Source organism: Pituophis catenifer, unplaced genomic scaffold (genome assembly GCF_029215685.1).
Source record: "Pituophis catenifer annectens isolate HBS135680 unplaced genomic scaffold, rPitCat1.0.hap2 SCAF_18, whole genome shotgun sequence".
Classification (NCBI taxonomy): Eukaryota; Metazoa; Chordata; class Lepidosauria; order Squamata; family Colubridae; genus Pituophis; species Pituophis catenifer.
This window is the reverse complement of record NW_027256898.1, coordinates 4,748,178-4,767,953: the sequence shown is the minus strand read 5'-3', so window position 1 is coordinate 4,767,953 and position 19,776 is coordinate 4,748,178. Positions and strand designations below refer to the sequence as shown.

Here is a 19,776-nt window from a genome sequence, read left to right as displayed (position 1 = left end):
CTACAGAGAAGTGTGGGGCGGGGGTGCAGGGGGGGGTCCGAGTGAGAAGGAGAATGGCCTAGCTGTTTTTCTGGCAGGAATTCATCATCATGATAATACTGGCCAACCTCATCTGTGACACAGGATTAGCTGAATTGTAGTCAGGAGAATAGCTGCTTTTGTGCCGAAGGCTTGAATGCCAAGATTGTCGTCTTCTTCTGCCTTCGATCCGAAACAATTCCTTTCCAAACTCAAAAAATCAAATTGCTCATTTGATAACCAAGTTCAGAACTGGAGGGGAAAGCAAATATGGCAGACTTGTCTTACGAGGCTGCGGGATATGGAACAAGAGTCCCTGTTCCTTCATCCCCATTTCAGATCTTGTATTTATAGAGAAGATAAACCTGACTTTTCTAAGAGTAAGGGAATGCTGTAGCTTTTCTAAGCTGCTTTGCAACTTTCTCTAAGGTAAAAGGTAAAGGTTCCCCTTGCACATATGTGCGAGTCGTTCCCGACTCTAGAGGGCGGTGCTCACTCCGTTTCAAAGCCAAAGAGCCAGCTCTACCGAAGACGTCTCCGTGGTCATGTAGCCGGCATGACTAAACTCCAAAGGTGCACAGAACGCTGTTACCTTCCCACCAAAGGTGGTCCCTATTTTTCTACTTGCATTTTTTTTTTACAGGCTTTCGAACTGCTGGGAGTTGGCAGAAGCTGGGACAAGTCACGGGAGCTCACCCCGTTACGCGGCACTAGGGATTCGAACCGCCGAACTGCTGACTTTTCTGATTGACAAGCTCAGCGTCTTAGCCACCCAGCCACCACGTCCCTTTCTATACCTCAGATTAAAAACTGCAGAAGAGCTTCTGGGCAAGGTAATGTTGGCTCAGGCTTGCGGGCGAATAGGGGCAGGCTGTCAGGTTGCATATTTCGCAACTAGAAAATAAGATATTTCTATAATATCTCTAATCGCCACAACTGCAGATGGTACATGGTCTCTACTTTGAGAAATAGAGGAAGATAACATATACGGGCAGCCGACTGTGTCTCATTGGGTGTTTTTGTAGAGCGGTCTAAAATAAGGCAGATGCAGTCATGCGACATGCTTACCCAAAAAATATAGCAGTTGAATATACATGATAAATGTGGTTTATTTTAACCTTGCTTGTATTGTGGCTTAGGATATTTCCTGGTCCCAGCCCCTTTGGCTGTTTGTCCGAAAATAGATTTTAATAACCTAGGTTAAATCAGTTACAAGAACTCAGCTGTTACTCAAGACCCCATTCAGAAATGCCTTTCTTGAAAGAATGGAAGAATATTTACGTTAGAAACCTTTCTAAAGGTATATGCTAGAAAAAAAAACAGTTTTTTTCCTAGTTCCCATTCTGAAATTAGTATGCCAGCAGATCTGGGTTGCAAAAATAGGGATGGCCAGTAGGGGGTGCTAGTATATATCTTTACTGCCATCTAATGACCGTCTGCAAATTTGCAGGACAGATGTGATTGGCAGCCCAGAGGATTGCATTTGGGAGTTGCCCTCTGAAAGGACCAAAACTGAATTTTGAATCGTAATTTTTATTACGATTCCCTAATAATGAATAGATTTTTTTTTCCTTTTCCCATATTAGCTTTTACTGTTTGGAGTTGCTGAGGGGCAGCCAGGTTTTTTGGGGGGCTAACATTTTAAGGAAGGAAAACAGAGAGTTGACTCTTTAAATCTTGGCTTAACTAACTAAGTGCATAAATTTTGAGTTGTTTATGTTGTCAATTTTGCTAATATCACAAGGCTTAACTTTTGGCTCTATTGTTATATATAAAGGAAGCAACTTTATTTTCTTGGAAGTTAATTATGTGTGATTTGAAAGAGGAATCTGTAGCATGAAAGGACTATCAGCTGCTTGAAGCAGCTTTTGCCAAATTAAGGGAAAAATAGGGCTTGCCCATCACATCCATGGGCATTTATTGCACTGCGTGGCACATTTCTCCCATTTATAGGCCTATTTAAGATTACCCAATTAAATCTGAGAATTGTCTAAGCAAAAAAAAAAAGGGGGGAGGCCTTTTAGATTTTTGCAAGTATAACATACTTTAAGACTGCTCCCCACCCATTTTTTTCACAGATGGGAACGCCTCTGAGATAATCACACCCTAATTCTGTTATTTGTCCATGAAAAAAAATTCAACCTTTAATAATGCAACTGGAACATTCTAGCTGAATCCAAAGCATTTTCTGCATTCTTGATTTGCTGAGGGAGCCTACAATCCTTCTAACCCTCCCCTCCATCTTCCAAACATTGCCTGGTATCTGTGATGCCCCCCCTAAGGAGGGAGATGGCATCGATAACCCAATCCCATTTCTTCTAAAAAGTTTTAAACTCTTGCCCACTGCTCTTAAGTTTCTGGCAAACTGACACAACAGCAGGTTTAATTCAAGAAAAGTTTTATTTGTACAAACATCTTCCAGCATTCTTTTAAAAACAAAAGTCCCAAGACAGACATAAACAAGCTTTGGCATAGTACATGGCAAATATTTGATACAAAACTAACTTTTTTTTTCTTTTTTTAAAAAAGAAATATTTTCACCGGACGTGTTTGTTTTTTTAAAAAAAAAAAAGATGAAAAATACAAATTGGCATCCCAACCTTTGGACATGAATAAATATGAGTTTTTGTGTGTTGGGGGAGGATTCTGTATAGAAGTCCAGATTCCATAGAACGGAACCAATGTTGAAAATAGTCAGGATGGTTTTTTTTCTCTGGGGAGAGAAAAGGGATGAGGGAAGTCACCAAGGTCTCCAGACCATCTCATGACGTTCTCCTCCGGCTTGAGAAACGGGGGCTAAGCTGCCCCCAAAAGATGTGAGCCCTTGCACCGGTGATACCGAAGGAGTCGCCGTTGAACTGTTGCAGGAAACAGGCATGTTCGTGTTGGCATAGAGTGGAACCACAGGTCCGGCGTTAGGTGGGAAGGATGGGCTAGGGATGAGGAAAGCGAATTGGCCATCGGTCGCCGGTACCAGCTGGAAGCCCCCGTAGACTTTGGGGGACAAATTTTCACTGGGGTTGAGTTTACACGGCCCGGGCATGACTCCAGGTGCAGCTGTTGGTCCTGGCAACTGGATATGCAAAGGTTGTGCCAAATGAGCCGGCTGTCCGTTGGTGGCCTGAGGGGGAGGGGGCGGCGGGGGCGGGTAATTCATGGCCACGATCTGACCCAGGCAAGTGGAAAGGTGGCCCAAGAGCCGGCTACGGACTTCCGTGTTCACCCCTTCGCAGGTGGAGAGAAAACGAGTGACTTCGTTCATACACTCATTAAATCCAGCTCGGTATTTGCCCAAGACGGTAGGATCCGCACTCAGAGCAGCTGCCAAGGGAAGAGAGAGGGGGGGGGAAAAGCGTGAAGGATTAATGACTAGGACCATTTTGGGGACAAATTGCTTTTCCTAGGGATGAGCTGCTTTCTCTGGGTCAATCAACGTTGCCTTAGATCCAGAGGGATAGAAGATCTTGGCTTGGGCATCTGTGGGATTTTCCTAGGTGGGGTAGGACCAACCCCTCCCTCTCCCCCTCCCCCTTTTAGGGCCCTGAATCAGGGAGATGGCTTCAAATCCTGCTAAGCCAACAAAATCTTTTGGCATGTCTATCCTCCCTCTTTGCAGGAGATACTAAGATGATTATGGCCACTAAATGCTTGGAAGCAAGAACAGAGTATATAAACTCTGCGTTGGGAGGGAAACCCCCACCCCCCAAAAAAAACAGTGGCCCCTTAAGACAGCTAAGATTTTCCATATTATATAGCCTTATTTTCTTTCTGGAGAAGAAACCTTTTCCTTCCCCCCCCCCAGTTCAAAAGGCAAAAAATGCCTTATTCTCTTAGTTTGGGGCAAGAGGTTTGTGCTTACTCACCTGTCATCTGGACTCTTTGGAGATTTCTCAGGTGTTTTACGGTCATTTCCAAGATATCTGCTTTCTCTAACTTGGAGTGCCTGGAGCTCTGGAGGAAAAAAATAAATAAAAAGGAAAGGTGAGATGCCTTGAACCCCACCGACTCGGGTATATCCCTAAAACTGTAGGGATCCCAGGCTCTTCCTCCTCCCCTTCCCTCCCCTCCCTCCCACTTCAAAGGCTACAGACTCAATCTTGTATCCCCCTTCCCCCCCCCCTCCCCACCAACTTACATCTTTCTTCAGGGCATCCAAGATGAGAGTTTTGAGCTGTCCCAGGCTTTCATTAATCCGTGCCCGCCTTCGCTTCTCCATGATGGGTTTTGACGACTGTTTGGGGGAAAGGAGAGAGAGAGAGAAAGGTTAGAAAATACCCAGCCAGGCATGGAGGAGGGGCGTGGGGGGGAGGTGGGCAGTGTCAGGAGGGGGGAGCCCTCCCCGTCTTGCAATTGAGCCCCTTTGGCAGAGATTCAGGGCGCTTAAGCAAACTTGTGGGTCCCACCTAAGCATGGTAAGGGGGGGGGTGTCTCTCTGTTCCCAAGCATGGCAATTTTGGGAGGGGATTCCCTAAAGCTGTAAGTGGATTTCCAGTTCCCAACTCCACAAATCTTTTACCCAGATGCTGTCCTCGCTTGCACCCTCCCTCCCTCTTATCTACCAGTCGTCTAATGCCCTCTCTTCACCTCCTCCTCCTTCCTTCCTTCCTTCCCCTATCAGTACATCCACCCCCCCCCCTCCCTTCTTGCCGGCTTCTCGCAAAATCTCAGCAGGGAAAACAAAAATTGCTCGAATCGTTTGCAAGCATGCAAGCAAGCAAGCGCGGAGTGGGGTAGGTGAGTGACTGGCTGTCAATCAGCCCCGATGGAGAGAAGGGGAGTTGAACTATCTTATCCGTGCTTGCGGTTTAAGGGGGGGGGGGGTGTGGTTTCCAATCCCTGTCGATTTTAATTTCATGGGAACAAGGAGAGCAAAGGGAATTTACCTTTCTGTGTTCGCTGGCGCTCTTGGGTTTATCTGGGGTTTGGCTGGAGCTGGCCGGGGCTCCGGCAATCGGCGAGGCGGTGGGTTTTTCCATCGTATCGGCTGGCATTTTGGTAACCTCGGTTTTGTTTCGACCTTTCCCCCCGCAAGAACGAACAAACAAACAAAAAAGTGGGGGGAAAAGAGAACTGGAAGCGATCAAACTTGTATATATATCCGATGGGAATCTGAATTTCTTTTCCGCCCCCCAAGATTAAGAGGGAGAGCCGGGCCGGATTCCACGAGAGAGAGAGAGAGAGAGAGAAAGGAAGGAAGGAAGGAAAGAAGGGAGGGAGGGAGAGGCGTTTTGCAACAACAACAAGAAAAAAAAAACGCGATCGCGCCCCGGCAAGTGGCAAAAAAACGTCTCCCGGCTCCGGCTCCCGTTGCTTTGGCTGCAGCGCGCTGCTCCCCCCTGGCTTTATATAGCCGACTGCAGCTCCCTAATTCGTGTGAAACCTGCTCCACATTCTTTCCCACACTCCCGTCCGCCAATGGGAAGCGGGACTCTCCCCGTCGGGCTCGCCGATTGGACGACGCCCCCGCGAGCTGTCAGTCACGCGCCAAGAGTTGCCCCCCCCCTCCCTCCCTCGCGTCCCCCTCTCCTCCTCTCCCTCCCCCCCCCCCCCTCCTCGCCCCACGCTCCAATTTATTGCTTGGCTATTTCTCTCCCCGCTTCTTCTTCTTCTTCTTCTTCTTTTTGAACTTAGTATACCTGGTCTTGTTAGGTGTGGATCGCTAAGCTCGGATTGAACCTGGGCATTCCAAGAAGGCGAGTTTCTCCTCCAAGCCTCCACACACACACACACACACACACACATACATACATACACAGTCCTCCCCCTCCCCAGGCCCGCCTCCCCTCCCTCCCCCAACCCGAGGGTCTGCATCGAGCTCTCCGTGCCCCAGTTAAGGAGAATCCCGCGCCATCCGTGCTGGAATGCGTGAATCCCAATTGCACCTTTAAAAAAGAAAAAAAAAGGAAGGCTTGGGGGGGGGGAAGATGGGGGGTTGGAGAGAAAGAGGTTCTCCAAAAATTGGGGGGGAGGGAGGGGTAAAGTGGAGAAGACCCCGATTTTTAGGACATGCCCAGCGGTGGCTTTCCTGCATTGGGATTCTGCTCCGATGATGATGATGATTTCATTGGGTGGGCAGGTTGAATGGATTTCTCGGTCTCTCTCTTTTGCCCACGCGAGTGGACTCCCACCTGGCGTCTCTTGGGCAGGTGTCCGGTTTTCGATCATTATTAAAGGTATTTGGGGAGGGAGGGGGACAGCGAAAACGTGGGTTGAAGGTTCGGCCGGCTTCCTGCTTCCCACCTGAGCCCCCTCCCCTCTTCCAGAAGGGCGGGAAAGACCGCTCAACATTAGCACCGGTGGGGGAAACCTGGGAGTATTGACTCCCAGGTAATACATTCCCCTCCATTGAATCGCTCGGCCCAGGGAGACAGCCGGAGGCTCTTGTGCAGGACAGTTTCTACCGATCGTCCCTTCAGCTTTCTTTCCCACGCCACCATTATTTAGATTTATAGACCCCGGGGATAATACTTTGCTGGTCTGCTATAAAAGCCCCCTTAACTCGGTTCTAATCCCCCTGGAACTGGCTTTCCAAAGCAAAACAGCCCCCCCCCCTCCACCTTTTCCTGGCACAGCACACATCTGTTTGCAACGCCGTCCCGGTTTAGCCAGAAGTGAAGCCCCATAGCTCCGCTTCTATGGGAGCAGGAGGTGGTGGGGGTCGCTTGGGGGTCGCTTAACAGACCAAAAAAAAAAAGCAAAACCTCCTTTTGGAACTGCGCGAAGCAGGGAGAAAAAAAAAAGGGAAAAAAGGAGAGATGCTCCGAGAAAAGGGGGGCTTGGCTCACACTTCCCTCCAGCTGTTGCAAAAGCGCAGGGGAAAGGGAGAGTAAATAAAATAAAATAAAACAAACAAATAAATAAATAGATGGAGGGATGGAGGGATGGAACAGCAAAGAAGAAGAGGAGCAGTAGCAGCAGCTGCCCGGCACGCGAAGCCCTGCCAGGCTGACAGCCAATCGGGGCACGGCTGTAAGCCAATCTGCTTCCCATTGGATGGCAGCCTTCGCAGCTGTCAATCAAGGAGCCTTCTCTCTCTCTCTCTCTCTCTCTCTCTCTCTCTCTCTCTCTCTCTCATCCCCAGCGGCTAAAACAGCCGCCAAATGTTGCCTTGCCTCCACCCTGCGAGACGGGCCGGGGCGTGCGCGCGGGCGGGCGCGAGTGTGCGAGTGTGCAAGCTCGGCTTTCCCTGCCCTCCTCCTCCTCCTCCTCCTCCTCCCCTTTTTCCCCTTCCCTTCCCTCCTGGCCCGCCACGGAGCACGTGCCAAAAGCGCTCCTGGCTTCCTGCGCCGCGCACGCACACATATGCACACGGCAGCCCTTTGGAGTTGGGTAGCGAGAAGGGAGCGCATGGGGTGGCACGGCTCCAGCCGCGAAAAACCTCCCGGCGGTTTGCAAAGCTAGACAGGGAAGGGAAGGGAAAAAAAGAAAAAGGAAAAAAAAAAACTCAGCCCAAGCCTGGGAAAACTCCGCCCCTGCGCCTTATATTATTTATTATTTATTATTGTCCAACCTTCAGTAGGGAATGAAGATTAAGCTTTGCAAAAGGGGCAGGCTGAGTTGCGGATGTACGGGTGGGAAAAAAAAGAGAGAGAGAGAGAGAGAGGGAGGGAAAGAGGTGGGGGAGGCTGGATCTGAGGATTGGCGTTTATACAAGGCAATAAATTTGGGTTCGCTTTATTTTTTAAAGTTTTTTTTTTATTATTTTGAATACATTAAAACGAGACACAAACACACAACGTTTATATACCCTGCTCAAAAAAAAAAGTAAAGGGAAGTCCAAGCAGAAGACATCCGAGATCTGAAGGAATGAAGTAGTTTTGTGTTCCCTTTAGTTGTTTGAGCAGTGTATAAACTACTGTATGTAAAGAAGGAAGTATTTAATAAGGCTATTTCATTCATTCAGATCTCTTCTGCTTGTGTTCCCCTTTATTTTTTTGAGCAGTATACATAGCACTTTTTCCTACAGCTGTTTCGAAGTGATCCTTTCTTGCTATTTACCTTTATTTATTTATTTATTTATTTATTTATTTATTTATTTTATTTTATTTTATTTATGTAATTTATATGCCACCCTTCTCCCGTAGGACTCAGGGCGGCTTACAAAAACGACAGAAAATTACACAAACAGTTAAAATCAATTTAAAATTAATTAAAATCAAATTAAAATTATGAAATATTTAGAATCCGCCTACGGATTCAGCCCATATGGCGAAAAAGCCACGTTTTTAAATCGCGGCGGAAGGAGAGGAAATCCTGGGGCTATTTACACATATTTTAACTTTGTCTTGTTCAACAATTATTTTCCATCTTTCCTTATTTCGTCTACCTTGTACCTTGATCTTCAACATTTTTATTCCCCTCTCTCGTTTTATTCCTCTTTCTCATTTTTCCTATTCTCCAACCATCTACACCACACTTTGAAATATTCTGTATCCTCTTTCTTCCTTGAGTTCTTTGATTAATTTGTCCGTCTCTGCACATTCTAAAAGTTTTCTAATTAAATCTTCTGATGGCAAATTTTCCTTCTTCCAATTTTGGGCATAGACTATGCGGGTAAAAGTTAAAAAGTGGATAGAGGAAATAATTCAGAACTCAATATATTAAGGGAGAACCTGAGTAGTTTCTACTAGGGATTTCCATAGAAAACTATACCAAGGAAATACATTATTTAATAGTACATATATTGATAGCAGCCTGCATAGTCTATGCATAAATTTGGGTTCACTTTAGGTGGGGATTTTGTGATGGGTCGCCTCTTTTAAGTATATGTTAGTCCCAACCTTGCAAGTTTGATTTTCTTTATGGTTCAATGCACAGCGAGGACTTGGAAAAATAATTTAGTAAGCCAGGGGTTTACCTGGAGGTTAAAGGCAGGGCTGGTTAATTGCTGTTAGTTAGGGCATTAACTAGAACTAGCAGCAATGATGATGAGGCCCTATGCTGTGTGTTCTTTTTTTTTAAAAAACTGTACCTCTTGTTTACTCAGTAGATTTCACCAGATCGTTATAAACTTAGTAATTGCATTTGGCCAACCTCTGAACGGTGGATTAAGTTTTCTGTTGGTTTGGTATGTCAAGGAGAACCAAGGCAATTCAGCTGCTTTGTGGGTGGGTGTCTTATACAAACCCAGAAAATAAAATTCAATTTAGGGTAAACTTACTGTATTTGTAAAACCCAGGACAACCACCAGATGGCGAAGCAGAGTGAGGTTTTTCTGCGTCTTTGCTGCACTCTGATTATCTTTAATATATTATTTTATTCCCTTAATACCTTCTACGGGGAGGACAACTTGTTAACGGGTTTTTCTGAATACTTTTTGTCTTCAGAAGAATATAATCGAGTATAGAAATATGCAAATTTCAGGCTCATGAGAAAAGTGTGTGTCGGGGTTTTTTTGCCCAAAGATCCACCAACCAGAACCAGTATTAAAATATACTCAGTATTAAGAAGTTAAAGGATTTTCTTTGCAGAACCAGATACAGTAGTGGCCAAAATTGTGGAAAACTTTTGGGAAAAGTGTATTTTTTAAGTTTGATGGCTAATAACACCACTTTTTTTTTTTTTTTTGAGTTTCAAGATAATCCTATTCCACTGCTGGAATAGCCCAGATCTTAATCCAATTGAAAATCTATGGAGCTGACTAAAGAAACTTGTTAAGTCAGAAGCGACCCAGCAATAAAACCCAGTTAATAGAAGCCATCGTTCAATCTTGGTTTCACATGATAACAGCTGCAGAACTCAAAGACTTGGTTCCCTCCAATGGAAGACGTTGTAAGGCCGTCATTCATGCTAAAGGTTACCCAACTCAGTATGAACTGACATGGTGATAATTTTTTGTATATCTCGTTTTTTTTCTATGGGGATCATTTTTGTATATCTCGTTTTTTTCTACCTGTTTCACTTTCCTTCTTTAGACCGTCACTGCTATTCTAACAGCAAATCCTTCATAAAAGTTACGGCATTACATTCTCGATTAAATTATCTTTCCATGGATATATCATTTTATGGTAGTACTCCTACAAAAAAAAAAAGTGGTGTTATTAGCTAGTTTTAGAAAATACACTTTTCCCAAAAGATTGCCACAGTTTTGGCCACTATTGTACATCTGGCGTAGCGAAGAAGACGTATTACTCCATATTACTTGCATCTATACTTGATTGGCTTAAAAACCTACCTGTGAATATTTATGCTTATCTGGGACACCAGTAAGCACCGACTCCTGTTTATGTATTGGTTCGAATTTGCTCCAACTCTTCTTATTCTAGACCTCCCTGATAATCCAGTCTGTAAGCACAACCGAAAGATTAAAGGTGGGGGGGGAACAACAGGACACCCTCCAACAGTCTTAATCTTGTATGTGGTTGTGTATTGGAAGAATGTCTGGAAATTTTCACCACCACCACCACCTCCTCCTCCTCCTCCTCCTCCTCCTCCTCCTCCTCCTCCTCCTCCTCCTCTTCAGTTTTTTTTCTTTTTTGGGAACAATTATTGCCTGAGAAATGGCTTCAAGGGTTGGGGCTGGGAGAATGAGATAGAGAGAAGGCTAACAGTGCCACCTTTGGGTCATATTGCAACATTATATGATGGGAAATATGATCGCATTTATCTTGGCTTGAGAACAAGACTGCATCCAATGAATGGGCCCAGTCCTGGTGCATTTTCAATCATGAATAGAGTAGAGTAGAGTAGAGTAGAGTAGAATTTAGAATAGAATAGAACAGAACAGAATAGAGTAGAGTAGATTAAAGTAGAATTTAGAATTTAGAATAGAATTTAGAATAGAATAGAATAGAATAGAACAGAACAGAACAGAACAGAACAGAACAGAACAGAACAGAACAGAACAGAATAGAATAGAATAGAATAGAATAGAATAGACAACCTACAAAGTTACCTCTTCATGACCCCCATGGGAGTCTGACAACCAATTGGGATACAAGCTCAACTCCAAAGCCCAACAGAAGGTATAAATCTCTCTCTCTCTCTCTTTCCTATCTCTCGTCTCTCTTTCTCTGTCTTCTCCACTCTCTCTATCTCTCTCCCCCCTCTCTCCTCTCTCTTTCTCTCCTCTCTCTTTCTATTTCTCTCCCTTTCTCTCTCCCCCCTCTCTCTCTCCTCTCTCTTTCTCTCTTCTCCTCTCTCTCTCTCTTTCTATTTCTCTCTCTCCTCTCTCTTCTCCTCTTGGTCTCTCTTTCTCTCCCCCCCTCTCTCTCCTCTCTCTCTCTTCTCCTCTCTCTCTCTCTCTCTCTCTCTCTCTCTCTCTCTCTCTCTCTCTTTCTCTCTCTCTCTCCCCCCCTCTCCCCCCCATGTGACTTTTTTGCCCAGGACCTCAAAACCATGCAGTCCTTCTGTCCACCATTAAACCATCTTTTCAAGCAGTCTCCGTGTGTCCAGGGTTTTTCTTCCCACTTGGAACTCAACCCAGATGTACATTTCTTCCAACAGAAGAACCAGATGTTGAATCTGGGAATGTTCTTTTCCTTGATATGCTTTCCATCATCCATTGATTATTCGTGAGTTCTATATCTCCAGATTAGATGGCTGTTTTTTCTTTTCTCCCAATAAAAAAAAAAAAAACTTTTCTGGTTGATTTCAAGAAATCGAAGGGCTTAGATGCGCCCCCATCTTTTCTAGACACCTGGCCCCTGCAGATAAGAAGGAACCATGCCATTAAACAGAATTATTTGTGTTTGGATTATGTTCTTCAGAACACAAAACAGCCCCTTTCCCTTAGAAAAACTCCCATCCACCCCCCCCTCCTTCTTTGATCCTTAAGCCTAACTTTATTAGAGTCAAACTTTTTTGTTTCTTAAGGCAGGGGCTCAAAAGCTTACAGCCTGGATTGGGGAAAAAAAAGGTTTGTGGGAGTCCAAATGCATGGTTTTATTGGGGAGGGGGTTTCTGCTGTTTCGAAAAGCTTCTTACTCTTGATAGGACTTGCTTATTTTGGAGAATTTTGTTTCGTAAAACAATTACCCTTAGTATTATCAGCATTGCAATCTCTTGTAGATATTCACAAATTTGAGAGAGAGAGAGAGAGAGAGAGTGTGTAACAGAAGGAAAGGAAGGAAGTGAAGGAAGGAAGAGAAAGAATGAAAGAGGGGAGGGTGGGAGGGAAGGAAGGAAAGATGGATGGAAGGAAATGAATGGAGCCACCTAGTCAGCCTGTGTATATCCACTGAATGATAATTTCATATTGCAAAATCTCCATTCCCTCCTCACTCTGGGGTGAAGGATACTGCAAAACCTTCATTCCCTCCCCACTCCAGGGGAAGGATACTGCAAAATCCCCATTCCCTCCCCACTCCAGGGGAAGGATATTGCAAAATCTCCATTCCCTCCCCTCTCCAGGGTGAAGGATATTGCAAAATCCCCATTCCTTCCCCACTCTGGAGCCAGCCAGAGGTGGTATTTGCCGATTCTCCAAACTACTCAAAATTTCTGCTACCGGTTCTCCAGAACCTGCTAAATTTCACCCCTGATTCAATTCTTTGCATCATTTGGTCAGCTCCGGTCACAATTTCAAACCACAGAAGGAAGAGGGGGAAAAAAAAGATCTATGTTGTTCAAATGGAAGGAATTTACCAAAAATTCTCTGGAATTTATCCCTTCAATAGTTGTGAAGTTGTGGCATTTATTTATTTATTTTTTTAAGGATATGTGTGTGTTCCTGTTGGATGACCTCTCTGTGTTTTCTACATGTCCAGCACCAAGGACAGCGGTCCAGTTTTTGGACTAAAAGCAGTTCTGTTGTCAGGACTAGTACTGCACTCTTTAAATCCATTTTTTTTTTAACGCAATTCCAGTTGTGTGACAATCTCCATTCGTGCCTGCCAGGAATTGAAAGGTGCTGTGTTTTGTTGGTGTCGATGCAGGCCTGTTTCAGGAGACAGCGTAAATATTCAAGGGAGGTCTGGTGTCAGAATTCACCCAGGAAGGAGGAGGAGAAAGAGAAGGAGAAACAGGAAGAGAAGAAGGAGCTTGTCCCCAGAATCATTTTGTTATGATAATGAAGAAGTTATTAATCTCAAATCTCTACCAATAAATGCTCTTGTCTTACACACTGGCAAAAAAATAAAATAAAATCAGGACACCAAATACAAGCTGGGGGGATACGACCTCGTAGACGACCCTCAATCTGTCAAGGACCTTGGAGTACTCATCTCAAACGATCTAAGTACCAGAGCTGACTGTAACAGCATTGCCAAAAAGGCATTTAGAGTTGTTAACCTAATCTTGCGAAGCTTCTTCTCCGGTAATATTGTACTGCAAACTAGGGCATACAAAACCTTTGCTAGACCAATTCTCAAATACAGCTCTTCTCTCTGGGACTCGCACTGCATATCAGACATTAATACAATTGAGCGAGTCTAGAGATATTTCACAAGAAGAGTCCTCCACTCCTCTGCTTGCAACAGAATCCCTTATGGCACCAGACTGGAAATTTTGGCCTTGGACAATCTAGAACAGGGGTTAGCAACCTGCGGCTTTGGAGCCGCATGTGGCTCTTTCACCTCTCTGCTGCGGCTCCCTGTCACTCAAAATATGCATCACAACCGCCAATGTGTGACACTCGCCGGCACATGATTTATTGAGCTTTTCAACCCCTGGTAGGCCAACCATGGATAAATCCAAGAAAAGAAAAGTTTCAGAAGAAAAGAGAATGTTTAATTCAACTACATATGCTAGTTTTATGGCTGCTCAAGAAATAGTCACCAGAAAGGTTTTGTGGTTTCTGATGTTTTCTTTTCTGTGGGAAACTGGTCCAAATGGCTCTTTTGAGTGTTTAAGGTTGCAGATCCCTGACCTAGAACTATGCCGTCTTCGGTCTGACCTAAGCATAGTACCCAAAATTATCTGCTAAAATGTCTTACCTGTCAATGACCACTTCAGCTTCAACCGCAACAATACACGAGCACACAATAGATACAAACTCAAGGTAAACCACTCCAAACTCGATTGCAGAAAATACGACTTCAGCAACAGAGTGGTCAAATGCCTGGAATGCACTACCTGACTCTGTGGTTTCTTCCCCAAACCCCCAAAACTTTCACCTTAGACTGTCTACTGTTGACCTCACCCCATTCCTAAGAGGTCTGTAAGGGGTTTGTGCATAAGCCTACCATCCCTGTCCTACCGTCCCCATTTATTCTTATCCATTTCCTGTATTCATAACGGTGTTCATACTTATATCTGTTATCTTATACATAATTGACAAATACATAAATAAATAAAAATGCAAAGGTTATAAATGCTATCCATTAGAGCTCTTGCTTTCTCAGGTCTTCCTCTTGAGAAGTTGAAGGAAACCTCAAAACCGCATTTTCCCTCTCCTCCTCCTCCCCCCAACCATTTTCTTTTCTCCTCCTTGGTCTCCCCACCGAGCCAGCCAAGAGAAGTTGCAAAGCGTAGCCAGCCACCCAGGGCAGGAAGAAAAGACGAGGAAGGCAACGTTAGCTGTGGGTTTTTGACTTTCTGAATGAAACAGATGTGGCCTTCCTTCACAAACAGCCGCTTCAGTCCTTATTTGCTGACTTCCCCTCCGCTTGAAAACATGTTTGAAAAGGCGGCCCCTCCGAGATCAAAGGGAAAAGCAATGTCCAGATTTAAACACAGCCTCGAGAGCCCCACTTTTGGATCGAGGAGTGGGCCTTTTCAAAAGGTTGCCAGTTAATTTGTTGATGCATAATAGCGACAGAGCCGATGCAATCTGTATGCGGACGGCCGAGAGCGGAGTCAATTACATCTGTATTAAGATCGGCTCAAAGGGGAATATGGGGGGGGGAGGGCGGAGGAAATCTCCTTACATGTCCTTCCAGGGGTACCGTTCCTTTGCTTAAGGGGCAGAACGTGTTCTTCCGGTGTGTGGAAGAATTTGAAAAGAAAAACAGAGCACAGGCACACATGGCAGCCTTAAGTAGCTTGGAACAAAAAAAAAAAGGGGGGGGGGGAGAAAAAAGAAGCATTTCTCTCTCTCTTTTTAATTTTTTTTTATTCTTTAACTTAAACATTCCACCTTCCATTAAACAGTGTGTCAAATATCTCTGTGCAATACCGTGTTTCCCCGAAAATAAGACCCTGTCTTATATATTTTTTTGAACCCTGAAATAAGCACTTGGCCTTATTGCCATGCGCTCAAAAGCCCGATTGGGCTTATTATCAGGGGACGTCTTATTTTGGGGGAAACAGGGTAGATAGATAGATAGATAGATAGATAGATAGATAGATAGATAGACACCGTGTTTTCCCGAAAATAAGGCCCTGTCTTATATTTTTTTTGAACCCTGAAATATGCGCTTGGCATTATTGCCATGCGCTCAAAAGCCCGATTGGGCTTATTATCAGAGGATGTCTTATTTTAGGGGAAACAGGGTAGCAATCAAGATTTACAACAGTATTCATTACATTGATAATAATTCTCTGATCTTACAGTAGTAGTAATATTGAGCATAATAAACATGTTCATTTTTCCCTCTTAACATATCTTCTAATAGGAATATAATAATAATAATATTAAACGTGATAATCCTAAATAATAACAATCATCATATTGTTTACATCTCTATCTTAACACATTTTCTACGTTTCACTAATCTCCTTCTTTGTTTCTAACTTCCCATTTTTGTTCTCTAACCATCGATAAAATAATTCCCGTGTCATAGAGTATTTAGTTTGTTCTTTCTCCTTCATCGCAAGTATTAATTTATTCATTTCTGCACATTCTAGTATTTTCCTTACCACATTCTCATCAGTAGGGATATCTCCGCTTTTCCAGTTTTGTGCAAATACAATTCTAGCTGCGGTTAATACGTGTACAATTAAATATGCATTCCCTTTACTGTAAGTTTCAGGTAAAATTCCCAACAAAAATATTTCTGGTTTTAAATCCATGTGCTGCTGTATCATCTTTTCCAGCCACATTTGTATTTTTATCCAATATATATATATATATATATTTTTGAGAAGCATTTCTCATGTTGTCAATCTGAGTTCATATTTTGGTCCTCCTCAAGTCATCTGGAAAAAGAAGAGAAATATTTATTGCAGATAAAGAGTTAACTCAATTAAGTTTCTCGAAGGGAACTAAGGCAAGGCAGGAGGCACAAAATAACAGTTCACAACTACTCCATTTAAACGAGTTGCGTTGCTCAGTTGCATTTTTAATTTGTTGCTCTACACTGCTTTACTAAATGCATGCATATTAAAGAATTGATTTACATAGATGTTAAGAATTCAGAGGACAAAAACAACAAACAAAGCACACAGATAGAAACCAAATCCTCAATTAACGGAGATTATCCTTTGTTTACCAAGAAAGCTAAGCAGCCTTGTTTATGGGAGGCCACCTTGGAAGACCAGAGGAATGAGCTAATCAGAAACAAACAAAGAAAGAAAGAAAGAAAGAAAGAAAGGAAGGAAGGAAGGAAGGAAGGAAGGAAGGAAGGAAGGAAGGAAGGAATAGAATAGAATAGAATAGAATAGAATAGAATAGAATAGAATAGAATAGAATAGAATAGAATAGAATAGAATAGAATAGAATAGAATAGAACAGCTAAACAACTTGAAATAGCTATACTAGTCTTCCGATATTTCTTTGTCGGTAAATTTAAATTTGCCTTCAGGTGCTTTGGAAAATAGATTGACCCCCTCTTCTTTGTGACAGGCCCTTAGATATTGAAACACTGTTATCATGTTTTCATTGTGATGGATGGATGGATGGATGGATGGATGGATGGATGGATGGATGGGTTTCAGCAGGTTCTGACCAGTTCTGGAGAACCAGTAGCAGAAATTACTGGTTCGGAGAACCGGTAAATACCACCTCTTGACTGGCCCCACCCCTATCTATTCTCTGCCTCCCGAGTCCCAGCTGATTGGGAGGAAATGGGGATTTTGCAATAACCTTCCCCTGGAGTGGGGTGGGAATGGAGATTTTACAATATCCTTCCCCTGCCACGCCCACCAAGTCATGCCACGCCCACCAAGCCACGCTCACAGAACCAGTAGTAAAAATTGTTGAAACCCACCACTGGATGGATGGATGGAAGGAAGGAAGGAAGGGGGAGAGATGGGAAGAAGAAGGAAGGAAGGAAGGAAGGAAGGAAGGGGCAGGGATGGGAAGAGGAAGGAAGGAAGGAAGGAAGGAAGGAAGGAAGGAAGGAAGGAAGGAAGGAAGGAAGGGGGAGGGATGGGAAGATGAAGGAAGGAAGGAAGGATGGGAAGATGAAGGAAGGGATGGGATGGGATGGGAAGAGAAGGAAATAGATTGATAAATCCATTCTCAATTACGGAAAAATGGTAAAAATCTCCCTGCGCTTTTGAGACCCTACAGCAAGCCAACATAACAAATAATTGTCACTTGCTTATAGTTAACTCTACAGAATTTATCATCTCCGTGTTTTCTACTACCTAGATAGCATGACTGGGTAACAAACTGAGAAATCCAAGTCCTGTTAATTTAATTAATGCCAATAGCCCCTCCCTTCACCCCCCCCAGGCCTTATTCAGGAACTCCCAAACGCCTATGTTATCCCAAACATCCATTACGAAGGTCTATATAATATTCATCCAGAACTTTCCTTTTGGCCTCCCTTAATCTCATTAAGTCTCTGTTTCCATACCTGTTGTTTTAAATAAGGGGGTAAAAAAGAGAGAGAGAGAGAGAGAGAGAAGAAGAGAGACAGGAGGGGATGGGGGGGGTTATTAAAACCCATCAATTAAGTTGGTTTTGGTTCTCAAACGATTTATCAACTTGTCATTGATACGTCAAGCTCCCGGAGACCTTGCTTTTTGTTTGAGCCTGCCCAACATTACTAGTTTTCTTTTTCTTTGGAATATAGCTCCTCTATCCCCTTTTCTTTCTGTGTGCTCTCCCCTTTTTTCACCCGTCCCGTTCATGAGTTTGGCCTAATCAGATTAGCTCAACCCAGACACAGCAAAAATTTATTCTTTTTTTTTTTTGAAAAAGCTCTGCTGTTTTTTTCTACCCCTCTCCCCTTTGCAAATCCCCCCCTCTCTCTCCTTCTCTCCCTCTCTCTCTCTTTCTCTCTCTCCCTCTCTCCCCCTCTCTCTTTTTTCCCTCCTCCCTTTGGTAGGGTTTTAAAAAACTTTTTCATCCCCGGTTGAAAATCTTTTGTAAAAGCTGTATCCAATGAACTCTTGAAAAAGGACCCACCTTCTCCTCCAAAGGGGCCAGTTAGGTTGGGTCACTGGAACAAACAGTGGGGACACTGCCTCTCCTTCAACCCCACCCCCACCCCCCCAGGCCAACCATTCAGTCCTCCTGAGGTTGGAAGGGTTGCTAGGATGGGGGAAAAAAGACCACAGTCAAATCCCAGTAAATCGCTGGAACATTTAATTTGTTTGCTAAACTCAATCTGCTGTAGAAGTCCGTCTTGTTTACAAGCTTAATGAGATAAAAACATTTTGGACGGTCTGCTGGGAAAGCTAAGGGATGTCCTTTTCCTGACGTTCCTTTTCTTTCAGCCGAAATTTAAGCATGGCTCCTGATTTCAGGAGCCCGAATGCATCTTTCATAATTGTCTGGTTTGACTCTGCAACCCAACAAGACAGACACGGACTTCAGAGGATGATTAGAACTGCAGAAAAAACCATGGCTACCAACCTGCCTTCCATGGAGGACCTGTCTACTGCACGAGTCAAAAAGAGGGCTGGGAAAATCTCTACAGACCCCTCGCATCCTGGACATAAACTGTTTCAACTCCTACCCTCAAAAAGACGCTATAGGGCACTGCACACCAGAACAACTAAACACAAGGACAGTTTTTCCCTAAATGCCATCACTCTGCTCAACAAATAATTCCCACAACACTGTCAAATTAACCAGTAAGACTGTAGTACTATTATTCTTCTCTTCCTTAGTAGTGTCTATCTCTTCCCACTTATTACTATAACCATGTTGCTTGTATCTTTATGATTTATATTGCTTTTATTTGTTTCCTAGTACGATTTGATAAGTTTATTAGCAACTTTGATTAGCATGAAGTGTTGTATCTTTTTATTCTCGATGAATGTATTTTATTCTCCTTATGGACACTGAGAGCATATGCGCCAAAGGCAAATTCCTTGTGTGTCCAATCATACTTGGCCAATAAAGAATTCTATTCTATTCTATTCTATTCTATTCTATTCTATTCTATTCTATTCTATTCTATTCCATTCTATTCCATTCTATTCCATTCCATTCCATTCCATTCCATTCCATTCCATTCTATTCTATTCTATTCTATTCTATTCTCTCTTATCTGTTCTATTCTATTCTATTCACTCTTCTCTTCTTCTTAGAGAGAGAGAGAAAGAAAGAGAAAGAAAGAAAGAAAGAAAGAAAGAAAGAAAGAAAGAAAGAAAGAAAGAAAGAAAGAAAGAAAGGAGGCAGGGAGGGAGGGAGAAAGAAAGAAAGAAAGAGATAGATAGATAGATAGATAGATAGAGAAAGAAAAAGAAAGAAAAAGAAAGAAAAAGAAAGAGATAGAAAGAAAGAAAGAAAGAAAGAAAGAAAGGAGGCAGGGAGGGAGAAAGAAAAAGAAAGAAAGAAAGAAAGAGAAAGAAAGAAAGAAAAAGAAAGAGAGATAGAAAGAAAGAGAAAGAAAGAGAAAGAAAGAAGGAAAGAAAGAAGAAAGAAAGAAAGAAAGAAAGAAAGAAAGAAAGAAAGAAAGAAAGAAAGAAAGAAAGAAAGAGAAAGAAAAGGAGGGAGGCAGGGAGGGATGGGTTGGAGGGAGGGAGAGAGAAAGAGAGAGA

At 43.4% G+C, this 19,776-nt stretch overlaps 1 protein-coding gene across 1 annotated transcript; it reads right to left on the bottom strand.

The window, feature by feature from the left end:
• Positions 1-2,467: 2,467 nt before the first annotated feature.
• Positions 2,468-5,267, bottom strand: HES4 (hes family bHLH transcription factor 4). The gene is made up of 4 exons (XM_070956090.1): positions 4,902-5,267; positions 4,154-4,249; positions 3,882-3,969; positions 2,468-3,339 (listed from the first exon to the last, which is right to left on the bottom strand). The coding sequence occupies exons 1-4, from the start codon at positions 5,007-5,009 to the stop codon at positions 2,759-2,761; spliced, it is 873 nt and encodes a 290-aa protein (XP_070812191.1). The 5' UTR covers positions 5,010-5,267; the 3' UTR covers positions 2,468-2,758.
• Positions 5,268-19,776: the final 14,509 nt, after the last annotated feature.

What these genes read in the sequence shown, in the direction of transcription:
- HES4 (XM_070956090.1), bottom strand. Translation starts at nt 5,009, where the DNA reads ATGCCAGCCGATACGATGGAAAAACCCACCGCCTCGCCGATTGCCGGA. An exon ending in GCGCCAGCGAACACAGAAAG is followed by an intron (nt 4,250 to 4,901) that starts GTAAATTCCCTT and finishes TCCCCCAAACAG; the next exon opens with TCGTCAAAACCCATCATGGA. An exon ending in CCAAAGAGTCCAGATGACAG is followed by an intron (nt 3,340 to 3,881) that starts GTGAGTAAGCAC and finishes TTCCCTTGGCAG; the next exon opens with CTGCTCTGAGTGCGGATCCT.